Source organism: Schistocerca serialis, chromosome 4 (genome assembly GCF_023864345.2).
Source record: "Schistocerca serialis cubense isolate TAMUIC-IGC-003099 chromosome 4, iqSchSeri2.2, whole genome shotgun sequence".
In the NCBI taxonomy this organism is placed as follows: Eukaryota; Metazoa; Arthropoda; class Insecta; order Orthoptera; family Acrididae; genus Schistocerca; species Schistocerca serialis.
In genome coordinates this window covers 755,331,222-755,354,748 of record NC_064641.1, presented here as the reverse complement: position 1 = coordinate 755,354,748, position 23,527 = coordinate 755,331,222, and the positions used below count along the sequence as shown (strand labels likewise).

The 23,527-nt window shown below is 42.9% G+C and overlaps 1 protein-coding gene across 1 annotated transcript in view; it reads left to right on the top strand.

The window, feature by feature from the left end:
• LOC126473298 (uncharacterized) overlaps positions 1-23,527 on the top strand; it is a 220,765-nt gene that overhangs the window by 95,014 nt on the left and 102,224 nt on the right. The window contains exons 2-3 of the mRNA XM_050100268.1: positions 93-579; positions 17,031-17,210. Of these exons, the coding sequence (XP_049956225.1) occupies positions 234-579; positions 17,031-17,210 (526 nt within the window). The 5' untranslated portion in view covers positions 93-233. The remainder of the gene's footprint in view (positions 1-92; positions 580-17,030; positions 17,211-23,527) is intronic.

The following is a 23,527-nucleotide window of genomic DNA, read 5'->3' as shown; positions in this document are numbered from 1 at the left end:
TGTGTCTGAGTATACCCTCTTTTCATATTCTAACTTTTGATTTTTTTTTTGTTCTTTCGGAATTATTAACAGTCTTTAATTTTTTGTTTCAGCGAATGGAGGAACTTTCGTAGAGGGATACTAACAGATCATACAGACAGAATGTGAATTGTTGAGGGGAAAACAAAGAAGCATAATGATGGAAATCGGATAACTATAACAGTTTGGCAGTGTAAAGAGTTCAAGTGCCAATAATGGATTCCGCGCAGTCCTCAAGCCACGCGGATGAAGAAGGGGAATCAGATAAAAGACGTGGCAAAAGTACATTTTACGATGAAGATTATGAAGACAAAAGAGCTTCCATCCCCTCGGAAAACTGGCGAATGGCAAGATCATCATCTGTTTTTTTAAAAACGAAGAGTTTTCCTAATGTCAGTAACACGTATTACAACTCTTTGAACCTTAGGAAAAAGAGACAGATCACATACACCAGGCACTTAAGTTCAGAGCAGAACTTGAGAGACCTCGTTAAGAAATCTGTCCTGGAAGGTAAATGGTTGTGCTGGCATGATTTGCTGAACCCAGAAGATGGCCATTGTGGTATGTAGCAAATACAGGATTAATTTAATCTTACTGAATTGGGTTCTATCTTTTCACGTATAATATATAGGGGACAGTCAATAATAAAAAGAGACAGACTGATGTAGAAAAAAATTGTGTATTTTAAAAAAATGAGATTTTTACTACTTCTCAATATAATCCCCATCAATATTAATTGACTTGTCCCACATATGAACTAGCTTTTTTTTAATGACTGATGCAAAGAAGTCTTCGTCTTGTAGTTTGAGCCACCTTCCCATTAACGCTTTGACGTCCTAGTTGTTGCTGAACTTTTTTTCCCCATGTAATGCCTTCTTGATTGGACAAAACAAATGAAAATCAGAGAGAGCCACATCTGGACTGTACACAATGAGGCAGTACCTCCCAGTGCATTTTTTCAATGATTCCTTGGGTCCGTTGGCGGTGTTAGGGCGAGCGTTGTCATGTAGCAATATCGAGCCTTTCCTTTGAGATTCGCGACTTTTTTCCCCTCATTGCTGTCTTTACTTTGTTCATCACCATGTCTAAGTAGTAAGCAATGTTTGTTGTGCACTGATTTTCGAAATAATCACAGAAGACGATACCTGGGCATCCCAAAAGTCAGTCAACATGGCTTTTCCCGCTGATGCTAGCCTTCTGAATTTCTTTCGGACAGGTGAGCTGGTGTACTTCCATTCTACGCTTTGCCTTTTGGACCGGTTGACAGTGGTAATCCGAGTTTCATTACACGTTAAAATCTTGTTTAGAACAGGGCCATCTTCACCTTCACACTGATCTTTCTAGTCTGAACACAACTTCAGTGTAATTTTCTTGTGCTGTTGCATTAACTCTTTGGGGACCAATTTTACACTTGTTTTGCTGTAGTTGAACTTGTTATTGATAACGCTATGAACTGTGCCAAGACTTATTACAACTGATTTTTGCTATATGTCGAACTGTAACACGTCGGTCTTCACGAATTATGTCGTCAGTGTGCGTTTCAAGCGAAGATGGTTACATTTCAATTGGCCAGCCAGGACGTGGCTCGTCAGTCACTGAGGTTCGGCCGTTTTTGAACTGTTCTACCCACTTATAAAAATTTCCACAGTTCATACAACGTTCATCATACTGTAAAACCATTCGATAAAAGATTTAAGCCGGTTTCTCAACTTCGTAATGTAAAATACACCGGATCACTGAACGTTGTTCAACTAATGTGGTAATTTCAAGCAGACACTCATCTTTAAATGTAAATGTGATTATAATCAAATCAGTTTTTATCCGTCAGCTGTTCTCAGTTCATCTCAGTGATGCCAACCTAAAGTCGTGAAACTAGGAAACTCTTCCGGCAAACTGTTTCATTTCTGCATCAATTTGTCTCTTTAATTATTGAATGTCTCTTTTACAAAGTGAAATAAAATTTTAATTACCATCAAAATATCAAGCTGCGACTGTGAAACTTGTTTATGGTTGGATGACTTGGAGACCTTGCTTGTAGAAGTCTACATTTTGGCTGTTCAGGAACCACCTCGAAAATCACCTGTTGGTTATTCTGGAGATCTTCTTCCTACCGCGCAATGGAAGAAGTCAAGGAGTGACATGTCAGGAGAACACCGAGTTTCGGGAGAGGGGGGAGGGTTGAGGTGGGAGAGGTAAAAAATGATATTTCAAAAAAAGCAACTCCTCTGACCGTATCCTGCGCAAAGTGAGCTGGGACAATGTCGTGGGTCAAAATCACCCCGATGGACACCATTCCACGACGCTTCGTCTTCGCAGTCCATTGTAAACTCATCAGTAGATTTCGGTAGTATGTCCCCGTGACGTTTTGCTTCTTGCGGGCTAAATCTTAGCCCTTTACCAAGCTAGCTGCAAGAAACGCAGCGTCAGCTTACCCTGTGATGATTGGATCTTCGATTTTTCCGAAAATCCACATTTCTCAACTGTTTGCTACACTCTTTTGTCTTGGCGTCACAATGACACACCCAACAATCATCGATAGTGATTAGGCAGCTGCAGATGTCGTCCGGATTGGCTTGACACCGTTGCATCATAACCACTGGCTCCTCGGTTTACGGACTTTTGGAATATAAGTGATCAGTCGCTTAACCCAGCGAAGTGGTGACCTTTGTCACGTTGAAAAGGTCGTCCAAGACGCTGAAAATTGATTCAAGAGATGGGTTCATTTTTTACGTTATCTCTCCGACTTAAATACGCTGGTCTTCGAGCACCAGGCCCTACACTTCACAGGCAGATGGTCGGCCACTTCGTTCATTAATATTCAGACTTGTCTGGCCACACTCAAAAAGTTGGCGCCGACTACCATTGTGTCATATACTGAGGTGCCAAAAGTCATGGGCTATCTCATAATACCGTGTCGAGCCTCATTTTGCCCAGCAAGTGCAGCAACTCGACGCGGCATGGATTTAACAGGTCGTTAAATGGCTAAAAATGGTTTGCAAGTAGCCCTGCAGAAATATTGAGCCATAATGCCTCTATAGCCGTCCATAAATGCGAAAGAGCTGCTGCTTCAGGATTTTCTGCATGAACTGAACTCTCGATTATGTCTCATGAGTGTTCGATGGGATTCATGTCGGGACGTCTGGGTGGTCAAATCATTCGAATTATCCAGAATTCTTCAAACCAATCGCGAACAGTTGTGGGCTGGTGACATGCCTGATCCGTAAAATTTCTATTGTTGTTTGGAACCATTACGCCCATGAATGGCTGCAAATGGTCTGCAAGTAGCCAAACGTCCAGAGGACCCAGCCCATTCCTTGTAAACACAGTCCACACCATTATGAAGCAACCACCAGCTTGCACAGTGCTTTGTTGATAATTTGGGTCCACGGCTTCAGGGGTGTGCAGCACACTCGAACCCTATCATCAACTCTTACCAGCTGAAATCGGGACTCATGTGACAACGCCACGAGTTTCCAGTCGTCTAGAGTCCAACCGATATGGCCACGAGCCCAGGAGAGGCGCTGCAGGCGGTGTCGTGTTATTAGCAAAGGCATTCGCGTCGGTCGTCTGCTCCTATAGCGCATTAACGCCTAACGGATAGGCTACGTTCGTCGTAAGTCGCACATTAATTCTGCGGTTATTTCATGTAGTGTTGCTTGTTAGCGCTGTTAACTCTACACAAAAGCCGCAGCCCTCGGTCGTTTAAGTGATGGCCGTCGGCCACTGCGTCGTCCGTGTTGAGAGGCAATGCCAGGAATTTGGTATTCTCGCCACTCTTGAAACAGTGGATCTCCGTCCCCACCTACCACTCTGCGTTCAGAGTCTTTTAATTCCCGTCGTGAGGCCATAATCGCTTCGGAAATCTTTTCACATGACTCAACTGAGTGGAAATGACAGTTGCGCCAATGCACTGCCCTTTTACATGTTGTGTACGCGATATTATTGCCATATGTATATGTATATGTATATTCCAATCCCAAAGAAAGCAGGTGTTGACAGATGTGAAAATTACCGAACTATCAGTTTAATAAATCACAGCTGCAAAATACTAACAGGAATTCTTTACAGACGAATGGAAAAACTGGTAGAAGCCGACCTCGGGGAAGATCAGTTTGGATTCCGTAGAAATATTGGAACACGTGAGGCAATACTGACCTTACGACTTATCTTAGAAGAAAGATTAAGGAAAGGCAAACCTACGTTTCTAGCATTTGTAGACTTAGAGAAAGCTTTTGAGAATGTTGACTGGAATACTCTCATTTAAATTCTGAAGGTGGCAAGAGTAAAATACAGGGAGCGGAAGGCTATTTACAATTTGTACAGAAACCAGATGGCAGTTGTAAGAGTCGAGGAGCAGGAAAGGGAAGCAGTGGTTGGGAAGGGAGTGAGACAGGGTTGTAGCCTCTCCCCGATGTTATTCAATCTGTATATTGCGCAAGTAGTAAAGGAAACAAAAGAAAAAATTCGGAGTAGGTATTAAAATCCATGGCGAAGAAATAAAAACTTTAAGGTTCGCCGATGACATCGTAATTCTGTCAAAGACAGCAAAGGACTTGGAAAAGCAGTTAAACGGAATGGACAGTATCTTGAAAGGAGGATATGAGATGAACATTAACAAAAGCAAAACGAGGATAATGGAATGTAGTCGAATTAAGTCTGGTGATGTTGAGGGAATTAGATTGGGAAATAAGACACTTAAAGTAGTAAAGGAGTTTTGCTATTTGGGGAGAAAAATAACTGATGATGGTCGAAGTAGAGAGGATATAAAATATAGACTGGCAATGGCAAGGAAAGCGTTTCTGAAGAAGAAAAATTTGTTAACATCGAGTATAGATTTAAGTGTCAGGAAGTCGTTTCTGAAAGTATTTGTATGGAGTGTAGCCATGTATGGAAGTGAAACATGGACGATAAATAGTTTGGACAAGAAGAGAATAGAAGCTTTCGAAATGTGGTGCTACGAAAGGATGCTGAAGATTAGATGGGTAGATCACATAACTAATGAGGAGGTATTGAATAGAATTGGGGAGAAGAGGAGTTTGTGGCACAGCTTGACAAGAAGAAGGGACCGGTTGGCAGGACATGTTCTGAGGCATCAAGGGATCACAAATTTAGCATTGGAGGGCAGCGTGGAGGGTAAAAATCGTAAGAGGGAGACCAAGAGACGAATACACTAAGCAGATTCAGAAGGATGTAGGTTGCAGTAGGTACTAAGAGATGAAGAAGCTTGCGCAAGATAGGGTAGCACGGAGAGCTGCATCAAACCAGTCTCAGGACTGAAGACTACAACAACAATAACATATGTGCATATCGCTATCCCATGACTTTTTGTCACTTCAATGTATGTTGGTGCACTGTTGTACAGTTCCCCTTCAAATACACAAAACCGCATTACTGCACGATAGGCCTCTAGTTCGTCCGCCTGCGTAACTGTGTGGTCAGCGTGGCTGACTGCCATGCGAGGAACTCCGGTTCGATTCCTGGTACTGTCAGGGATATTTTGTTGGTGGGAGAACTGGCACGGGATTTATTCACCCTCGTGAGGCCAACTTAGGAGCTACTCAAGCGATTAAAGGACGTTTTAAAGTTCAGAAACTGGATAACGGCGGGGAAGCGGTGCGCTGACGACATGTCCCGCGTAGCGCATTATATGACGTGATTGTCAGAGAATGGCATGGCGGTCGATCGGGCCCATTTGGGGCCAGAGCGTGGAACATATTGTTTACACCACTTTTGCAATAGTCTATGGCATTTTGTTTTGCTTCCTCATGCGGCGTGCCACGGGCCTATGGTACAGGGATTTCAATATGTACCAGAACTTTTGAGGCATACCTGCAAACAGAGACAAAATTAATTATGTAACATTATTTTTTCAAGGTGACAATTAAAACTTTGACTACTCCTTGTGCTAGCTTGACTCAAAAGAACAAGTCCAGTTCGCTTTGCTACAGTACTGTTTGTCGGAGTGTAGTGGCATGCGGCTTCTTAGACCTTGAACTACATTCATGAGCCAAAACATTACGACCTCCTTAATACCACGTTTGTCCTCGTTAGGAAGGCAGTACAACAGCGATTGTGCTTAGTAGAAATGGCGCTTATCGTTGAAAAAACCCGTTTTCGGCTACATCGTTTTTATTCCACCTCCAGTTTAACCTGTCTGTTAAAACCGCCCAAAATAACCGATTTTCAGTTTATTACCATTATTTCCAACAATAAACGTAGACATCGCACAAAGATGGAAAAATGCTACGAATTGCGCACACTTTCGCATTATACCTTTCACGGTACATAGAATCAAAATTTCGAATAAAAGAGGCAAAGAAAAGAAAACGTAGTCCATCCACCGTCCGCTGCATTCCTCAAAAAGAAATGAGGCTTCAAGACTACAAAGAATTCACCAGTATTCTCTACTCTTTCTACTGTTTAAAATGTATGTTACAAAAATCACATTACAATCGAGGATCATACCAGTATTTGGACTTTATAAATAGTTTAATGATAAAGGGTGACAACTGAGCTAGGAGAGCTCTGTTTTTTGTGTTAAGTTGTCGTTTTTCGAGGGCTTACAAGCAGATAAAGGCATATTATGTAGACACTGGCTGCTGATCAGCTGTTTTATTTTTGCATTATAAACTACGAATGGATTGTTAAGCAAGAATCAAAAGATTTATTACTGTTACCATCACTTCCTTTCTCTTTTATTATTTCATAGAAGTGTCAGACGAACAATAAGCCTTTTGTGCAAAATTTGCAGCGTTGTTTCTCTTTAACTACTTCTAATGAAGAGGCTGGTTTCTTCTAAAATATATATCTTCACTTTTTTACGGGAATTTGAATATAACTGATTTTCTCCTGAAAAAAAATCGTTTTCAAAAAATTGAAACGAACAACTCAGATCGTGGACAAAATAGAACATTTACCAGGAAAAATTACGTGATACGCCGATGCACGAACAATGGCGGTTTACCCATATCGAGGAACGGATGGGGATTGCATTGTTGACCATTCCAAGCGACGGCATCGTTTCCGCTTGAAGAAAGCGCATAACCTGCAAATTATGCCTCTCGCTTGCTTATGCAGAATTTTCACTTACCACCGCAATCAGCCATGACAACTAGGAACAAATAGAAACGAAATGCACTAAACAACTCGCTACGATCACGTTTAATTCTCGCATTAGCTCTGACATCCACAGTAGAGCACACACAACACTACTGAACGCCCATTGGCTGTCGCAGAATACGTGACGTAGATGCGCAGAACAAGTGCAAACTCGACCGCCATCGCTTGTGGCTCCAACTATAGTCTGTTCTTAAATACGTTCTGTAATGTGTTGAACTTTCATTTGTCTCCTTTCATTAGAAACAACATCGTTTATAGACGATATCAGTTTTTCATAGGAAACAAAACGCCCTACTTAACTAGTTTTTTCAAAAGGTTTTATCTAAAACGAAAAGTTTTAGCACCACTGCTAGGGAAAGTTGGTACATGGGTTTTATACCAGTTATTAGTAAAAAAGGAAAATATCTAGTATAACCGAGACCAAGCAAGTGCCGAAAAATATCGATTATTCACAACTAAAATACGGGTATCGGTTTTAACTGGTTGGTTCTTCCCAACCCTACTGCTTAGCATGTTTCATCAAGTCTTTGGAAAGGGGGGGAGGCGGTTCCGGAGGTATGTGGCATCAGGTGTCTGCACACAGATCACGTAATTTACGGGCTGGTGGATAGCTGAAGCAAATATGGCGCCTGGTAGCTTCTTAGATGTGTTCCATAGGGCTCAGACCAGGTGAATTTCTTGGCGGAGACATCAACATGAGGTCGCTATCAGGCTTCTCAAACATCTATAGAACGAATTCGACTTTGTGACACGGACAGCTATACTGCTGGACGACGTCATCGCTATCGGGAAAGGCATCAAGCATTGAGGGAGGCAAGTAAACTGCAATAATGTATACGTAGGTCACAGCCGTCATGGTGCGTTCGAATACTGTCAGAGGTCCCGTAGGACAAAGGGTAAATGTTCAATATGGCGCAATACTGCACCCACCGCCTTGCTCTGTGACGCGGTGCGTGTTTCGAGTAGCCGTTCGTCTTGGTGGCGGCGTATCCAGACGTTACCTTCGACCTAGTGTTGTTACAAGATATGTGATTCGTCCGACCAGGCGACACGTCTCCACTGATCCACGATCCAATCTCGATGATCCTGAGTTCACAGACCGCCACCTACTGTGCCCTACAGAACGGCCACGCGTCTGACCTCGTTCTATGATGAGGAGCGGAAATCCCTCACTGTGTCGCCTTCTCGTGGTTCCACCGTCCACCAACCACTTTCCATAAACGCTCGCGACACCAGCTTACGAGATACTCGTTCCCAGGCGACAGGATATAACAACTGGCCTTTTAGTAATACAGCTTATGACTGTGAATTTCCCCGTTTCCGGTCCGCAATAAATGATTTCCTATTCGCCTGTGCAGTTCTTATACAGTGTCTGTCTAAAAAGTTCCGACACTGATGAATAAGCGACGTCAGCGCAGTGACAGCTTGAATGAACAACTGTAAAACAAAGATGTGCGTTTGACCACTCAGTTGTGAGCAGGTAGTGTTAATTAGTTTACGTGCGACGGCAATGTGCCAACGTATTTGTGTCACAAATCGCGGTGGAGCAGCATCTCTAAGTCAAGTATACAAGACATTCCACAAAATGTTTTGAAGAAGCGAAAACTGTGTGCAAAGTTTGTCCCGGAAACTTTGATTCCCAATCAAAACGAAGAAGCATGGACGCTCGCCGTGACTTGATTGAAAAGCAAACCGCGGACAATTCTTTTCTAGAAAAAATAATCACGGGAGACGAGATTTAGTGTTCTCATACGAAACTGCCTCAAAACGACACGGTGCAGAAATTCTCATGAAGGCTCAATGCTTTGACGACTTAACCGACATTCAAGACAATGTGATGTGTGAGTTGAACAGAGCGACTTTTCTGAGAGTTTCACATGATTGTACGCTGCTGGGAAAGAAACACAACACCATCAAGGACAAGCTCATTTTACTGAAAAGTTAGGTGGCAGGTTGTCCATCATTGTAGGAGTATTTGATAGTAAATTCAGACCACACGAAACACACATGTCACAGTAAAGGATACCCAAACCGTCCCATCAGTACACAGTGCATCCCCCTCTGGCGACCAAGAGAGTGTGTATTCTCACTTCTAAATGATCATAAAGGTGCAAAGTGGCATCTTGTGATAGACTGTCCCAAGCGTTTTGCACCATTTGTTGCAATTCAGCAATGGTTTTTTCAGCCCCCTCCCCCTCGCTCCGGAGAACGAATATGTTCACGTGTAATCATGCCCTATACGCGTTGAAATGGCGAGAGATCTGGTGATCTTTCTGGCCAGGGTAGTTGTACATCACGGAGAACACATTATTGTGAACGTGTAATGTTCTGCTGAAAAAGCGTACCACCTTCCTGTTGAAAAAATGACAGTAGCACGGGGAAAACAGCCTGTGCAATGTAGCGACCACTGGTTACTTCACCCTGCGGAAATGCCAAATGTGACGCGAGTCGAAACTGATGGCCCCCACACCCTTAATCACGGGAAGGATCTGTGTGTCGTGGGGGAATGGAAGCTGCAATAGTCAGCTCACCTAGTCCACGCTTTACACGTATACGTTCATCACTCACATACAGACAGAACCTACTCTCATCACGGAAGACAATGTTATTGCACGCTGCAGTCAATTCTTTTGCTACAGCAGAGTGGCCATGCTTGGCGGTGTCGTGGAGACAGCTGCAGTCTGACCAAGAGCACAGGTGTTCTTAGTCCCGCTATGAGCAGACGGTTCCCAGTGGCCCCTGATGACGCACCAGGTCTAACATGTTCCCAGATTCCGTCCCTGGATGATGTTGGGTCGGTCACTGCTTCTCGCACACTGCGTCGTTTTTGGCATCCATCTGTATTACACTGACGTCCAGAACCTGGTCTACAGGTGTGGGAATGTTTCACAGAGCACTGTCGAAAACAGCGGCACGAGAGCTATACATTGTACCCAACATGTCTAACGGTCCGTCGATACATCCATCCGCAGGTGAGCAATTCGCCCCGTCAAATTGCGAAGCTGTTCAAAAGGCGTGCGTAGTCGATGGCGCATGATTGTACCCTAAAAGAGTGTCGTAAACACTATTCATCTCTAAACTCTGCATAGCTACTGCCTGCAGAGTCAAAACAGAGGATGTACAGACAGGCCTCCTGAGCGCCATCTGACCGCTGATGGGCGTGACAAATGAATTCCTAAAACTACAACACCTGAAGGTGCACATGTTATACCCTGGTGTCACTGAACACAGTCCTTGAGGGTGCTACATTTTTTTCCTGCAGTCTATGAAGGTTCTGTGCGTTGTACTAAAATGAGGGGAGAATATAAAGAACACATGCAACTTTAACACCCTCTTGACGTTTCTCTATTTTTTTACTGATCCATTCTAGACACTGTTTGGACCGTGGCATGTACTATCCTTACCTCATCACAAGCCTACAAAGCCACACGTCGGCTTTCTGTCTCGCGGGTGGGCAGTGGTCATAATGATTTGGCTCTCACCAGAATATGCTATGGACCTAATTGCACTCCATCTTCAGGCCACAAGTGGCCCCATCGTGACCATCCGACCCCCGTGTTATCCTCAGTTGAAGATGCGGATAGGAGTGGTGTGTGGTCAGCACACCGCTCTCCCGGTCGTTATGATGGTTTTCTTTGACCGGAGCCGCTACTATTCGGTCGAGTAGCTCATCCATTGGCATCACGAGGCTGGGTGCAGCCCGAAAAATGGCAACAGCGCATGGCGGCCTGGATGGTCACCCATCCATCCAAGTACCCGCCACGCCCCACAGCACTTAACTTCTTATCTTCGTTGATCCATTATGGATCGTGGGACGACGGCTGGCATGAACTTCTTGATGCAATAATTTACCAACAGCCGTATAATTTGTAGAAGTTTATTTTATTTTATGAACTTCTATGTGCTGCTACCAGTTTCGGCATTACATTGATGCCATCTTCAGGCCCCACTCGTCATAGTCGTAAAGTCGCTGTTCGCAAATCGCCTGTGTTGCCTGGCCACCAAGAGCTGTTGCAGGACGATTGATTCACGGATCCAGTTATATGGCTCCTTCCGTGTATAGCGACTTTACGACTATGACGAGTGGGGCCTGAAGATGGTATCAATGTAATGCCGAAACTGGTAGCAGCACATAGAAGTTCATAAAGTAAAATAAACTTCTACAAATCATACGGCTGTTGGTAAATTATTGCATCAAGAAGCGCTTAACTTCGGTGATCTCACGGGAACCGGTGTATCCACTGCGGCAAGGCCGTTGCCCCCTATGGATCTAATTGCTAAGTACGAAATCAAAACACGTCAAGCTGTACAAACATTACCCTGCACTTTTATTACATTTATAACACTTCCTTTGGGCCCAAATACTTGTTTTTTTGTAGCTTTATAAAAATATACAAACACTTCTGTAGTAAACTATTCCTCCACTGCAACTGAACTGATCGAGCAAGATGAAACTAGTTACGGTTTGAATGTCACGCTGGTATGTTGCGATCAATGGTTCTTAGAGACGTGAGTTGCCTACTTTTTATTGGTCATCTTTCATACAAGTATGTCAGGTGAGTAGTCATGTAATTTTTGCTTCTAGTGCTTAGCATGGCATACCACCTCTGCTAACAAAGTTACCCAAATATATTGTTTAATTATTAATGTGAAACATCAGCGATCGATAAAATGAAAAAGGTGTGTTTCTTCTTCTTCTTCTTCTTCTTCTTCTTCTTCTTCTTCGCGGATGGGTCACTTAGGACCACGCGTAATCAACATTTGTTGGCCTTCCTTTTCGCCCAGTATTCCTTCATGAACAACGAATGGGCTAGCTTTCGTTGCGTAGACCATGTATGTCGGTTAGTTTTTCTCTCTTCTTCCTCAAAACCCCGTGTGTTTGTGATTTTTCTGATTTCATTTCTATCATGTAGACTTGGAGACCCTAATTCTCTCAGGTCTTTTTCCGTACCATTTGTACCAGTTCGGTCTTGTAGTTTTGTTCTTTAAAAATGTATGGATTTTGTGCGTTAACCTGTTTGAGTCCATTCTTTCTAAGTGCCCCATGAATTGGATTCTTCTCATGCGCATTGTGTCTGTTATTTTGGAGGTATTTTTATATATTTCTGCATTGGGTTTTGGATAATGTACCCCATCTTTAGTTCTTTGTCCTAGGATTTTCCTCATTATCTTACGTTCTTTCACTTCTAATTCCTCTTTTAGTGTTCTGTGTTGAAGGTTTAGTGTCTCAGATGCGTAGAGCGCTTCGGGTCTAATTACTGTTGTATAGTGTCGTATTTTGCAGTTCCACGAGAGACTCTTTTTGTTGTAAATGTTTTTTGTTAACTGAAACGCCGTCTCCATTTTCTGGACTCTTGATCTGACAGATTTCTTTTCATTACAATTTTCTGCAATCCATTCACCTAAATATTTAAATTCTTTTACTCGAGAGATGTAGTTATTACCAATTTTGAGATCAGAAGGTGCGTCTTTGATGTCAGTCATAAATTTTGTTTTTTCAAATGAAATTTGTAATCCTATTTTAGCTGCCTGTTCTTGTAATAATTCTAGCTGTTTCTGTGCATCGGTAATGTCTTGTGCGATCAGTGCCATGTCATCAGCAAATGCTAAACAGTCTGATTCTATGCCCTTATGTCTTGGTCCCAGTCTGTGTGCTGGTGCACCTGCTTTTTTCCATTCTCTAACAACTTTTTCAAGAGCACAATTGAAGAGCACTGGGGACAGTACATCCCCTTGTCGTACTCCTGTGTCTATTTCAAATTCTGTGTTCAATTCTCCCATAAATTTTACTTTGGATTTGGTCCCCGTGAGTGTTTCTTTTATGATGTTTGTTGTCTTTTGATCTAGTCTAAATTCTGCTAATACTTCAAAAAGGGCTTCTCGGTCTATACTGTCATATGCTTTTTTAAAGTCGACAAACGTGATGACGTAACTTTTGTTTGAAGTACTGTGTAAATATTTCATTGAGTGTTTCAAGTTAAGGATTTGTTCTACGCATGAACGACCTTTTCTGAACCGACCTTGGTATTCGCCAAGTTTTGAATCCAGCTGAGGTTCTGCGCGGTTTAGTAGGGCTTTACACAGAATTTTGTATGTTATTGACAATAAAGAGATTCCACGATAGTTGTTGGGGTCTGTTTTACTTCCTTTTTTGTACAGAGGATATATGATTGCAGTCTTCCAATCTGTGGGGATTTTTTCAGTTTTCCAGATTTCATGTATAGTTTCTTTGAGTTTTGCAATAAGATTTTCTCCTGCATTTTTCCATAATTCTGCGATGATTTGGTCTTCTCCTGATGCTTTGTTATTTTTCAGTGACTGAATTATCTCTTTAATCTCTTGTAAACTTGGTGGCTTTGGGTCTGGGTTTCGTTGTGTACGATGGAACTCAAATTTTTCTGCAGGCTTTTCACAATTCAGTAATTTAGAAAAGTATTTTGCAAGAATTTCACAGTTTTCGTTGTTGGTATGAGCAATTTCCCCATGGTCATTTTTGAACTGGAGTGATGGAGGAGAGTACTTTGTTAATTTTTGTTTGAATACTCTGTAGAAATTTCGGGAATTGTTTTTCTTGAAATCATTTTCTATGTCTTGCAGCTTTTTGTCTTCGTGTTGTTTACGGACTGTTCGTATTGCTTTTGTGACTGTTTTCCTGGTATCTTTGAGATCTTCCAGGGTCTTTTGATTTTTGTTGCACAACCAATTTTGCCACGCCTGTTGTCTGAGATTTATCAGTTGGTCACACTCATCTGTCCATCATGGGTGTTTACGTGTTCTTGTTTGCGGTGCTACAGTTTCAGCTGCATTTAAAAGTCCTGCTTGCAGTTGTTGCCAATTTTGTGGTTTTAAATTTTGCGTTTCTTTTGTAAATTGTTCATTGCCATTTATCTTTTGTACATCATATTTACGGTGTGGAGATTTCTTAGTGAATTTTCTTTTTTCTGGAATGACATCTAGGGAGAATTTTGTTGGGTAATGGTCGGAATCTAGGTCTAGTCTATTAAGGACTTTAAGTTTCATGATTTCTACTGTATTTACGCGGGAGATCATTACATGATCCAACTGATATTCACCTAGTAATGGATTAGGTGAGATCCAAGTTTTCGTTTTCGAGGCTCTTTTCTTGAAAAATGTTGATTTGGAAAATAGGTCATGGTTTTTGCAGATTTCAGTGAGTCGCATGCGATTCCGGTTGGTCTGTGTATACCCTGACCATTTACCTACCCAATATCGATATTTCTTTTCTTTACCGATTTGTGCATTGAAATCGCCCATAAGGATTTTGACATGGTTATTTGGGATTTTTTGGAGAATATTATCTAATTGGTTCCAGAATTCTTCTACTTCTTCTATTTTGTTTTTGTTAGTGATGTTAGTTGGTGCATGTCCGTTGATTAGGGTGTATATCTTATTAGCTGATTTTATTGTCATCGTGGAGAGCCGATCCGAGTAAGATTTGAAAGTTGTGACTGAATCAAGTATTGATGTATCTACTATAAATCCAGTTCCAAATTGTGGACAATTTGCCATGGCTCGTTTTCCAGGTTTTCCTTTGTATATCCTGTATCCTTCCGAATCAAAAGGATTTTCATCTGTATATCGTGATTCCTGAAATGCAATAATTTTGATTTTACGTTCTCTGGATTTGTCCAGGATGTTTTTTAGTTTTCCCATTTTTAAGAGAGAATTTACATTAAATGTCATTAGCCAAATCCTAGATTTGGGTTTGATTTTGTTATTACGGGGTTTTGAGGTACTCCGATTTACCTCCATGCACACTTCTGTGGTCTCCCCAGAATCCGAATAGACCACTTGCGGTTTTTCAACCGTGCGGTATCCATGTTGATTTAATTGGACTGGGTTTGTGACTGAAATTGAGATTTCAGTCTAGTTAAGCTCAGAGTTCTACTTCTGAGTTTTATAGATCAGCCGCCACTAACATGTGGAACAGACGCTGTAGGTTACCGCCACCAACCTGTGGAACCGTCGTGCCCTTTGTCCAAATAACCTTGGACGATAGCTTTTATAGTATCCCAAAAAGCAAGATTACCTCTTCCGCCAGTTCCGCCGTACCGATGATCTTCATCGCTGCCTTCACTGCCGTTGAGGTCTTCACCGTGTCCCTGGCAAGGGGCCCTCACGACGTACTATCACCCGGGCCAGGTGAACCAAGGTTTTTTTATGAGGTGTTACTCCTCCCCCTCCTTTTTCAACCGAGCTTGGGACCGGCTATGGCGGAGTTACATTATATACTGCCCGACAGAAAAGCGGAGCTCCCAGAAGGAGAGGAGGAAACCAGGCGAAACTTCACAGGTTGATAGGTTATGTGATGTTATTTCAGTTATTATCAAAATCGAGTCAGATTCACAAGGAACTTGGTAGTATGCTCCCACATCTCAGTATGACCTGCCCTGGCCTGGATGCGTACACTAATTCGGTTGGTAAGGGTGTCAGAAAGCCATTATACCCTCTCCTGAGACAAGCTGGTCCACAAATGTTGGAACTGGCCCCCGACATCGTGCATACTGGCACTGGGACGCAGTTGACGTCCAAGCTGGTGCCACACATATTCTCTCGGAGATGTATTTCTGGCTTTTAGCTGTACACGGGAATACCTCAACATTACACAGATAGCTCATAAAGACATGTGCCATGTGCGGACGCGCATTGTCCTGTTGAAAAATGGGATAACTTGAGAGGTAAGTCATGAAGATCTAGGAATTCCGTGGCGCACCGTAATACTGATGGAGTCGCTCAGTCACTACCAGCAGTAACCTAAAGTCATACCCGATGGCTGCCCACACCATGACGTCTGGAGTAGCACCTCTGTGCCTCTCCAAAACATTAAATGAAGGGAACCTTTTCCCAAGCCGCCTCCAGACTCGCATACGATGGTCATTCGGAGTAGTTCAGAACCACGATTCGTCGCCGAACACACTGCGACACCATTCATCAGCAGTCCATGTTTCCAGTAAAGGTACCGCTCCAAACACACCCGTTTCTTTTTGGATAATATAATTTTGGGTTTTGGGGCCTGGAGAGAGCCGTAGCAAGTCGGTCGAAACGTTGTCAATTTAGTTGTTTTTGTAGTTTGCAGTGAGGCGGAGCAATACTCAAAATTATGTTATCCAAATAGCCACCGGCCGTGGAAGCCTACGAACGTAGAACAGGCTTTTCTGTTGTGTTGACGGCAGCCTACGCATGCGAGGGTAATCACTATTCCGGCTGCTACTAGTATCCGACCTGTGGAGTAGGATGACACAGAACGTTGGGGGGAGTTTATTAGCTGTTGTCGGATGGCAGATGCAGATGTTAACGGGTTACGATGCACTTGATGAACAATACAGCGGTCTTCCCTTGTGGTGGTCAGACGTGGTGGATAGGAACCTAGAGGACGAGAATGTCTGTTCCGGACTTTCTCGTGGAGTCCAACGTCTGACCACTGTCACATCCGAATACCCCAAAAATATTGCTCGATTCGACCTACAGGCCAAATGGTGACCCACAATAAGGCCCCCTCCAAACTATGTCAGGTGCTGATAATGCTGTCTCACACGTGTACACAGAATCCCCATGCCCTTCACAGCAATCACTCAGCATCTGACGCTGCTGACGGCCTGTACATTCCCTATCAGGCTTGGTAACAACACGAAACACCGACAACACTGATGTACTATGGTCGCCGTTCTACTCATCACAGAGATCTATAACTCCGACAACACAATTGCAACTCTTCTCATATACATACCCGCCAATGGCGTGTACACGTACAAAGTTATACAAACATCCGACCTTGTCTTCTTGGTGCCCCACCTTTTTGTCAGGCAGTGCAAATATGATACGTTAATTTGTTTACCTAAAAGCCTAAAATACACATTTCAATGTCTCTTTAGGTGACGCAATGAGAAAAATCAGAAGAAAGGAGATTCTGCAGTTTCAGCTGGTACAATTTGAAGTGGCCTTCAACATGGAGATAGCTGACCTTGTTAACATAGCGAAGCGATCAGTCAGCTGGAATAACGTTGACATGCCTAAGTACCTGAAGAGAAATATTGCTTCGACAGTTGACAGCAGTAAGTAATTTTTCCATTACATAACACCTCATTATCTGTTTCAAATTCTGTAAAGTTAAAACGCACAACAGTGTTGTGATGGTTTGGAACCACATGATAACGTTGATTCTTGTCTAAATTAACTTTGAAAATTTGATTTACTTACGTTTTAATACAATGTCAGTCAAATTAGTGTCTCACGTTTGATGTATCAGTTGACAGTATTATCTACATCCATATCCGTAATCTGCAAACCACCACCAAGTGCTTGGCAGGAGATGCGTCTCCTTGTATCAATTATGAGGGTTTCTTCCCGTTCCATTCATGTTTGGAGCGCGGGAAGAATGACTGTCTAAATGCCTTAGTGTGTGCTATAATTATTCTAATCCAGCCCTCACAATTCCTATGTGATCGATACGTAGTGGGTTATATTATATTCCCGGAGTCAGCATTCCAAGCCGATTTTTGAAACTTTGTTAGTAGGCTTTATCGTAATAGTTGCGTCTTTCTTCAAGAGCTACCAGTTCAGTTTCTTCAGCATCTCTGTAACGCTCACCTTTCAGACAGTACTTCATTATAGATACCTGCATCATCTGCAGAAAGTCTGAGGTTAGTATTAATAATGTCTGCAACATGAACAGCAAGGGTCCCACACACTTCCCTGGGCACACTCAAAGTTACTTCTATGTCTGAGGATGTTTCGCCATCCAAGATAACATACTACGTCCTCCCTTCCTAAAAGTCCCCAGTCCAATCACAAATTTCACTCGATACCCCATATGGTCGAACTTTGGCAATAGGCGTAGGTGTGGTGCTGATTCAAATGCTTTTCGGAAATCAAGAAATATTGCATCTTCCTGAGTGCCTTGATCAAAATCTTTTAGTATGTCATCACTGCAACAAGGTCGCGCAAACTTGTCCAATGTTCCGCGTACTGTCTGGCCGCACACAGCTGTGGCTCCTGTAATGTTGGCACGTGCGGACAGTCTCATTAGAAGTGATAGACGGATCACAGTTAGACACCTCGCTGTTCAACTGGATGTTTCTGTCGGTGGTGCTGATACACTCGTCCACCAGTTGGGGTACTCAAAAGTGTTTGCCCACTTGGTTCCTCTCCGCCTAACAGAAGACCACAAAGACCAACGAAGGACCATTTATGCAGACTTGCTTACAAGTTACGAGACTGATCGTGGCAGTTTTTTTCTCGAATATCGTTACAGACGATGAAAGATGGGTTCATCACTTCGAACTGGAAACAAAACGGCACTCTATGGAGTGGCACAACGCCACCTCCCCTCCGAAGAAAAATTTCAAAGCTGCACCCTCAGCCGGTGAAGTCATGGAGACCGCCTTCTTGGACTCAGAATGCTTTATTGTATTTGAAATCCTCTTTCATGGTTCAACGATCACTCAGAAGTGAATTGTGCTACACTTAGGTAACTGAAGAAACGACTTTAACGTCTTCGTCGCCACATAAATGCAAACGAACTTCTCCTCCTCCTCCTCCATGACAACGCAAGGCCTCACATAATTCTGCGCACCCGGGAAGAACTCACAAAACTTCATTAGGCTCTTTTACCTCATCCAGCCTACCGCCTGTATCTCGCACCTTTCGACTTCTATGAGTTTACCGCACTCCCCTGGTCACCAGACTCTCCGATTTAAACCCAGTGGAGAATACGTGGGACCCCCTCGATCGGGATATTCGGGCGATGGATCCACAACAGAGAAACCTAGCGCACTGACCACGGCACTGGAGTTGGCGTGTCTCCATGTCCCTGTCGGGACCTTCTACAACCTCATTGACTCTTTTTGCACATCTCGCAGCGTGATCACATTAACGCATCTGGACAGTGTACTAGTTGCGCTTCTGTCAGGTAAATGAAACCTACGAAATTAGCAGTCAATATGTTACTCTGAAACAACAAACTGCAACTCCCTTAGTTAAATTATGCAGCTGTTGTTTTTCTTCTATTAGTGGCATAATATTTACTTTTTTAGTTTGTGGAGTAAGCGATATTCATTTCAGTGTAAAATTTATAAACTGATGGCCGGTTTTGATTGATCAAGCAATCATCCTCATATTAAAAATTTCGTTACCGTCAGTGACCCGTCAAAGTACAAACACGTACTCTGCGATATTGATTATTTTGGCATGTATCTAAGAAAGTAATTACTTACATCTGTAACGACAGAAGCCTGTTTACAATGCACTGAACTTGACAAGTAACTTTAAAATAAACTCTGAAACTTGCCATACAGGTAACCGAAATTTTCAATCCTTGAGTCAAAATAATCAAATAATTTGCAGAAAGACTGGCTGGTGACATGTTTTAAATTTTATTTTGAATTGGTAGTTATTTTTAATTTAATTCTTTATGAGATCCAATACGTCAAACTGCCTGTTGGCTACTGTCTCGAGTTCTTCGGCCGACGTTTGTGTGATGATTTTTCTTACGTTTCGCCAGCACGAGTGGCTGGCATTGTCAAAGCTTTGCCCTCCATTACTGGTCGTGCACAGGAGTCGAGCTCGCGGCCACATATTATGTGCGCCAACGTCCAAGGCTTTTACCGTGGTCATTCCGGCTACGGTTCTCCCCTTGATACCTGCAGCGATTGTTCGATGCATGACGGCAATCCAGGATGCGTTCACGTTGAAGCTATCCTCTTTCTTGCTGAAGCCATTGTCATGTTTGTGTACTTCCATAGCTCCCCTGAAAAAGCGGGTGTGATAGCTCTTCTCTACAGCAAGAACTTCCGTATTGGCGAATTTCGCTATGTGGTTGGTCTCACAAAGCGCGTGCTCCGCCACGGCCGATTTCTCCACCTTCTCCAGCTACAATGGCCCTGTGTTGAGTGATCCCGGTATTCACTGATAGTCCAGCGATTCCAACATAGAATTTTCCACATGTTCATGGTATACGGTGTGTTCCCAACATTACAAGTGGGTCCCTTTTCTCCTTTGCCGATCTGAGACACTGTTTGGTCTTCTTTATCGGTTTGTAAATACTCCATGCAATATGCGGCCGATTCTGTCTGTCACTATGGGAATGTATGGCAGAAAGGCTGCTTCTGACATTTCTTTTTCCGACTGTGACACTTGTTATGTAGTTAGTGGAGTACCCAGTGCTCCTCAGAACGCTTTCCAGGTGTTGCATCTCGAGTCTGAGGTGCTGTGGCTCGCATATTTGTCTTACTCGCGTTACGAAAGTTTCAGTCATGCCGACCACATGGTAAAATTTGCCGACACGGAAGTTCTTGCTGTAGAGAAGGGCTATCACACCCGCTTGTTCAGGAGAGCTACAGAAATACACAAATACGTCAATAGCTTCAACAAGAAAGAGGAAAGCCTCAAGGTGAACGGATCTTGGATTCTTGTTGTGCAGCGAACGACCGTTGCAGCTAGCAAGGGGATAACCGCAACGGGAATGACCACAGAAAAGTCTTCGGACCTTGACGCGCCAGACACATACAATCTGCGGCCGCGAGATCGATTCCAGTCCACCAAAATCAGTCGGGGAGGGGGGGGGGGGGGGGGGAAGCTTTGACAATGACAACCACTCGCGCTGGTGAAACGCCAGAAACAAATCATAAAAAAAAAGTCGACCGGAAAAACCGAGAGAGAAGCCAATAGGCAATTCGTCAACAAGAGGCCACGAAAGCCATAACAATTTGATACTTACCGAATACCTCTGTGCCATAAAACATTACTCTAATTTGAGCCATAGATAAGAAGGCAATACCAACCAGAGAACTGTTATTGTGCCTTGTACTCCAACTTTGGGAATCGCGGTTCAAATGAAAGTGACTTTTTCTGTCGACAACAACAAACATTAAGCGGTTAATATACTGAGAAGTGAGAGTGATAAATCCAGATTCCTTTAGAAAGAGCTCTGCAAGATATACTGTTATCTACTCTACACGTTGTTTATGTTCCCCAGAAGATGATTCCGTAACACAACAGGAAGCGAAAATGTGCCAAATGGGGGTAACAACTTGGTCTTTAGTGTACAGAGTGCTGGATGTACTTCTGTGACCATAAAATTCCTCCGCATTCCGTCCAAAGACCACGCAGACCACTATTCTGTGAAACTCTAAGATTCCGATAATGAATGGGGATAAATATTGCTTTCACCACAGCGAGTTACAAACCTACGTGGTCTGATCATACGAAATGTGCTCTAAAAGTAACGGGAATTTTTTTTTATTTTCGGGGGCCTTCTGCATCCGATTTTCAATTTTTTTGTCTTGTTGGTACACATGTTCTTGATGTATGTTTGCATTTTCAGCTATTACGAGTATTTAGCTTATTGTAGACAGTCTACAAGGTTATATGTGTTTTCGAGTGCTCGGCGAATTTTTACTTTCGATAAAGACAAGTCAAATAATTTGCATTAAATTTTGCTTGGAAATGAAATAAAGTGCAGCACCGCACTCAAAATGCTGATTGGGACTTTTAACGACATTACTATGAATAAGACAAGAGTTTATGAGTGGTATAAACGTTTCAAAGAGGGTCGAGAAGAATTTGAAAGCGACGACCGCGCTGAACGTCCTAGTACAAAATTACTAAAAAGCATTGTGGAAGAAGTAAAGAAAATGGATCTCAAAAACCGCTGAATCACCACCAGAGAGGTTGCTCATGACGGCGGCATATCCTTTGGCTCATGCCAGGCAATTTTTTCCGATGTTTAGGGTACGAAACGTGTAGTATGAAAGTTTGTTCCGGAATTTTTGAATTTCGACCAAAACGATGTAGAGTAGAAATCGCACAGGAATTGTTGAACGAAGTCGACAACAATCCAGAAATTCGTTATAACAGGTGAAGAAATATGGTTTATACAGGTGTGACGCCGAAGCCAAGGCACAATTGTCCCAATGAAAACTGCTTGAAGAGCCAAGCCGGAAAAGAATTCGATGCATTCGATCACATGTGAAGATTCGCACTGTTTCCTTCGTTTAAAATGGCATAGTTCATCATGATTTCCTTCCTTATGGTCGTGCGGCGAATAAGGAAAATACCTGGAAGTTATGCACCATTTCCGTGAAGCCATTCGAAGAAAACGACCAGAATTGTGACAAAACCACTCGCCTGAATGCTTGGTCGTTGGTTTTTGGCAAAAACAAAACTGTTACGTTGCCTCAGCCATCGTGTTCGCCGGACTTGGCCCCCTATGACCTCTTTCTATTCCCGAGGCTGAAGAGAACCATGAAAGGATGTCGTTTAGCTACCATTGATGACATAAAAACAGAAATGCCGAAGGAGTTGAACACGATAACAAAGAGTTCCAGAAGTGCTTCCATGGTTGGAGAAAGTGCTGGCACCAGTGTGTTATATCTGAGCGGGTTTATTTTGAAAGGGACGATGTTGATGAATAAATAAAGATTCTTTAAGAAAAACAAAAATTCCCGTTACTTCTTGATCACACTTCGTATATTTCACATTAACAATAAAATGGAATGCAATATTAACGTAATGAGAACTGTCGTTAGAACTTTGTGGGGTGCGGCGCTTTACATTCCTTTGCTCATGTAGCAGGGCCCAGTCCGGTCATTCGTAGATTACGGATGCGTCATACGTCACAAAGGTGCTAAGCATGCGCAGCAGAAACTTGACGGCACAGTTCTGCTGCCTGCCTGCATGTGTTGGGACAATGTAGTCGGCATCCGCGAACGCCTTACTACTGAAATTCCATTCTACGTCCGACATAACTTTTTTTATTTTTTATTTGGCGAAAATATTTATTTGTCACTGAATTCACATCTTACGTTACTCTTTGTTGTATACTGATGGTTCTCGATAAAATAATCTCGTTAGAAATTGGGTGTGCATTCTTAGCCCTCAAGCAGAAGTGCAAATTTGAACCCCCTAGACTGTTCTGTTTTTACTGCGGAGATGATAGTGATACGAAAGGCTCTCAGATTTGGCTGCCATTATCGGTTCCATAACCTTTTTATGCCATCGGATTCAAAATCTGTATTACAGTCCTTAAAATACACGAGGTAGTTTAATAAAATGAACTCCAAATTTCTGGATATTTCACGAAAACCGCTACATAACGAAAATATCTCCTTTCTGTAGACTTCTGTTCATATCGACCGAGTTTACTAAAACGTGGCGCAGTTGGCGAAGAAGAGGATTGGTGCGTTTCAGTCTGCCATAAAGGCCACTGCGCTGCAGTCAAACCATAATTAGAAACCCGCTGGTCCCAAACGTTTCAGGCAGGCAAGAAGCTGATAACCACTTACGCTGTTCACGCTTGATGTTTTCTCCGACGGCGAGAGCTTCTTCCAGCAGCATATCACTTCGCATGTCACAAGGCCAGAATGGTGCCGCA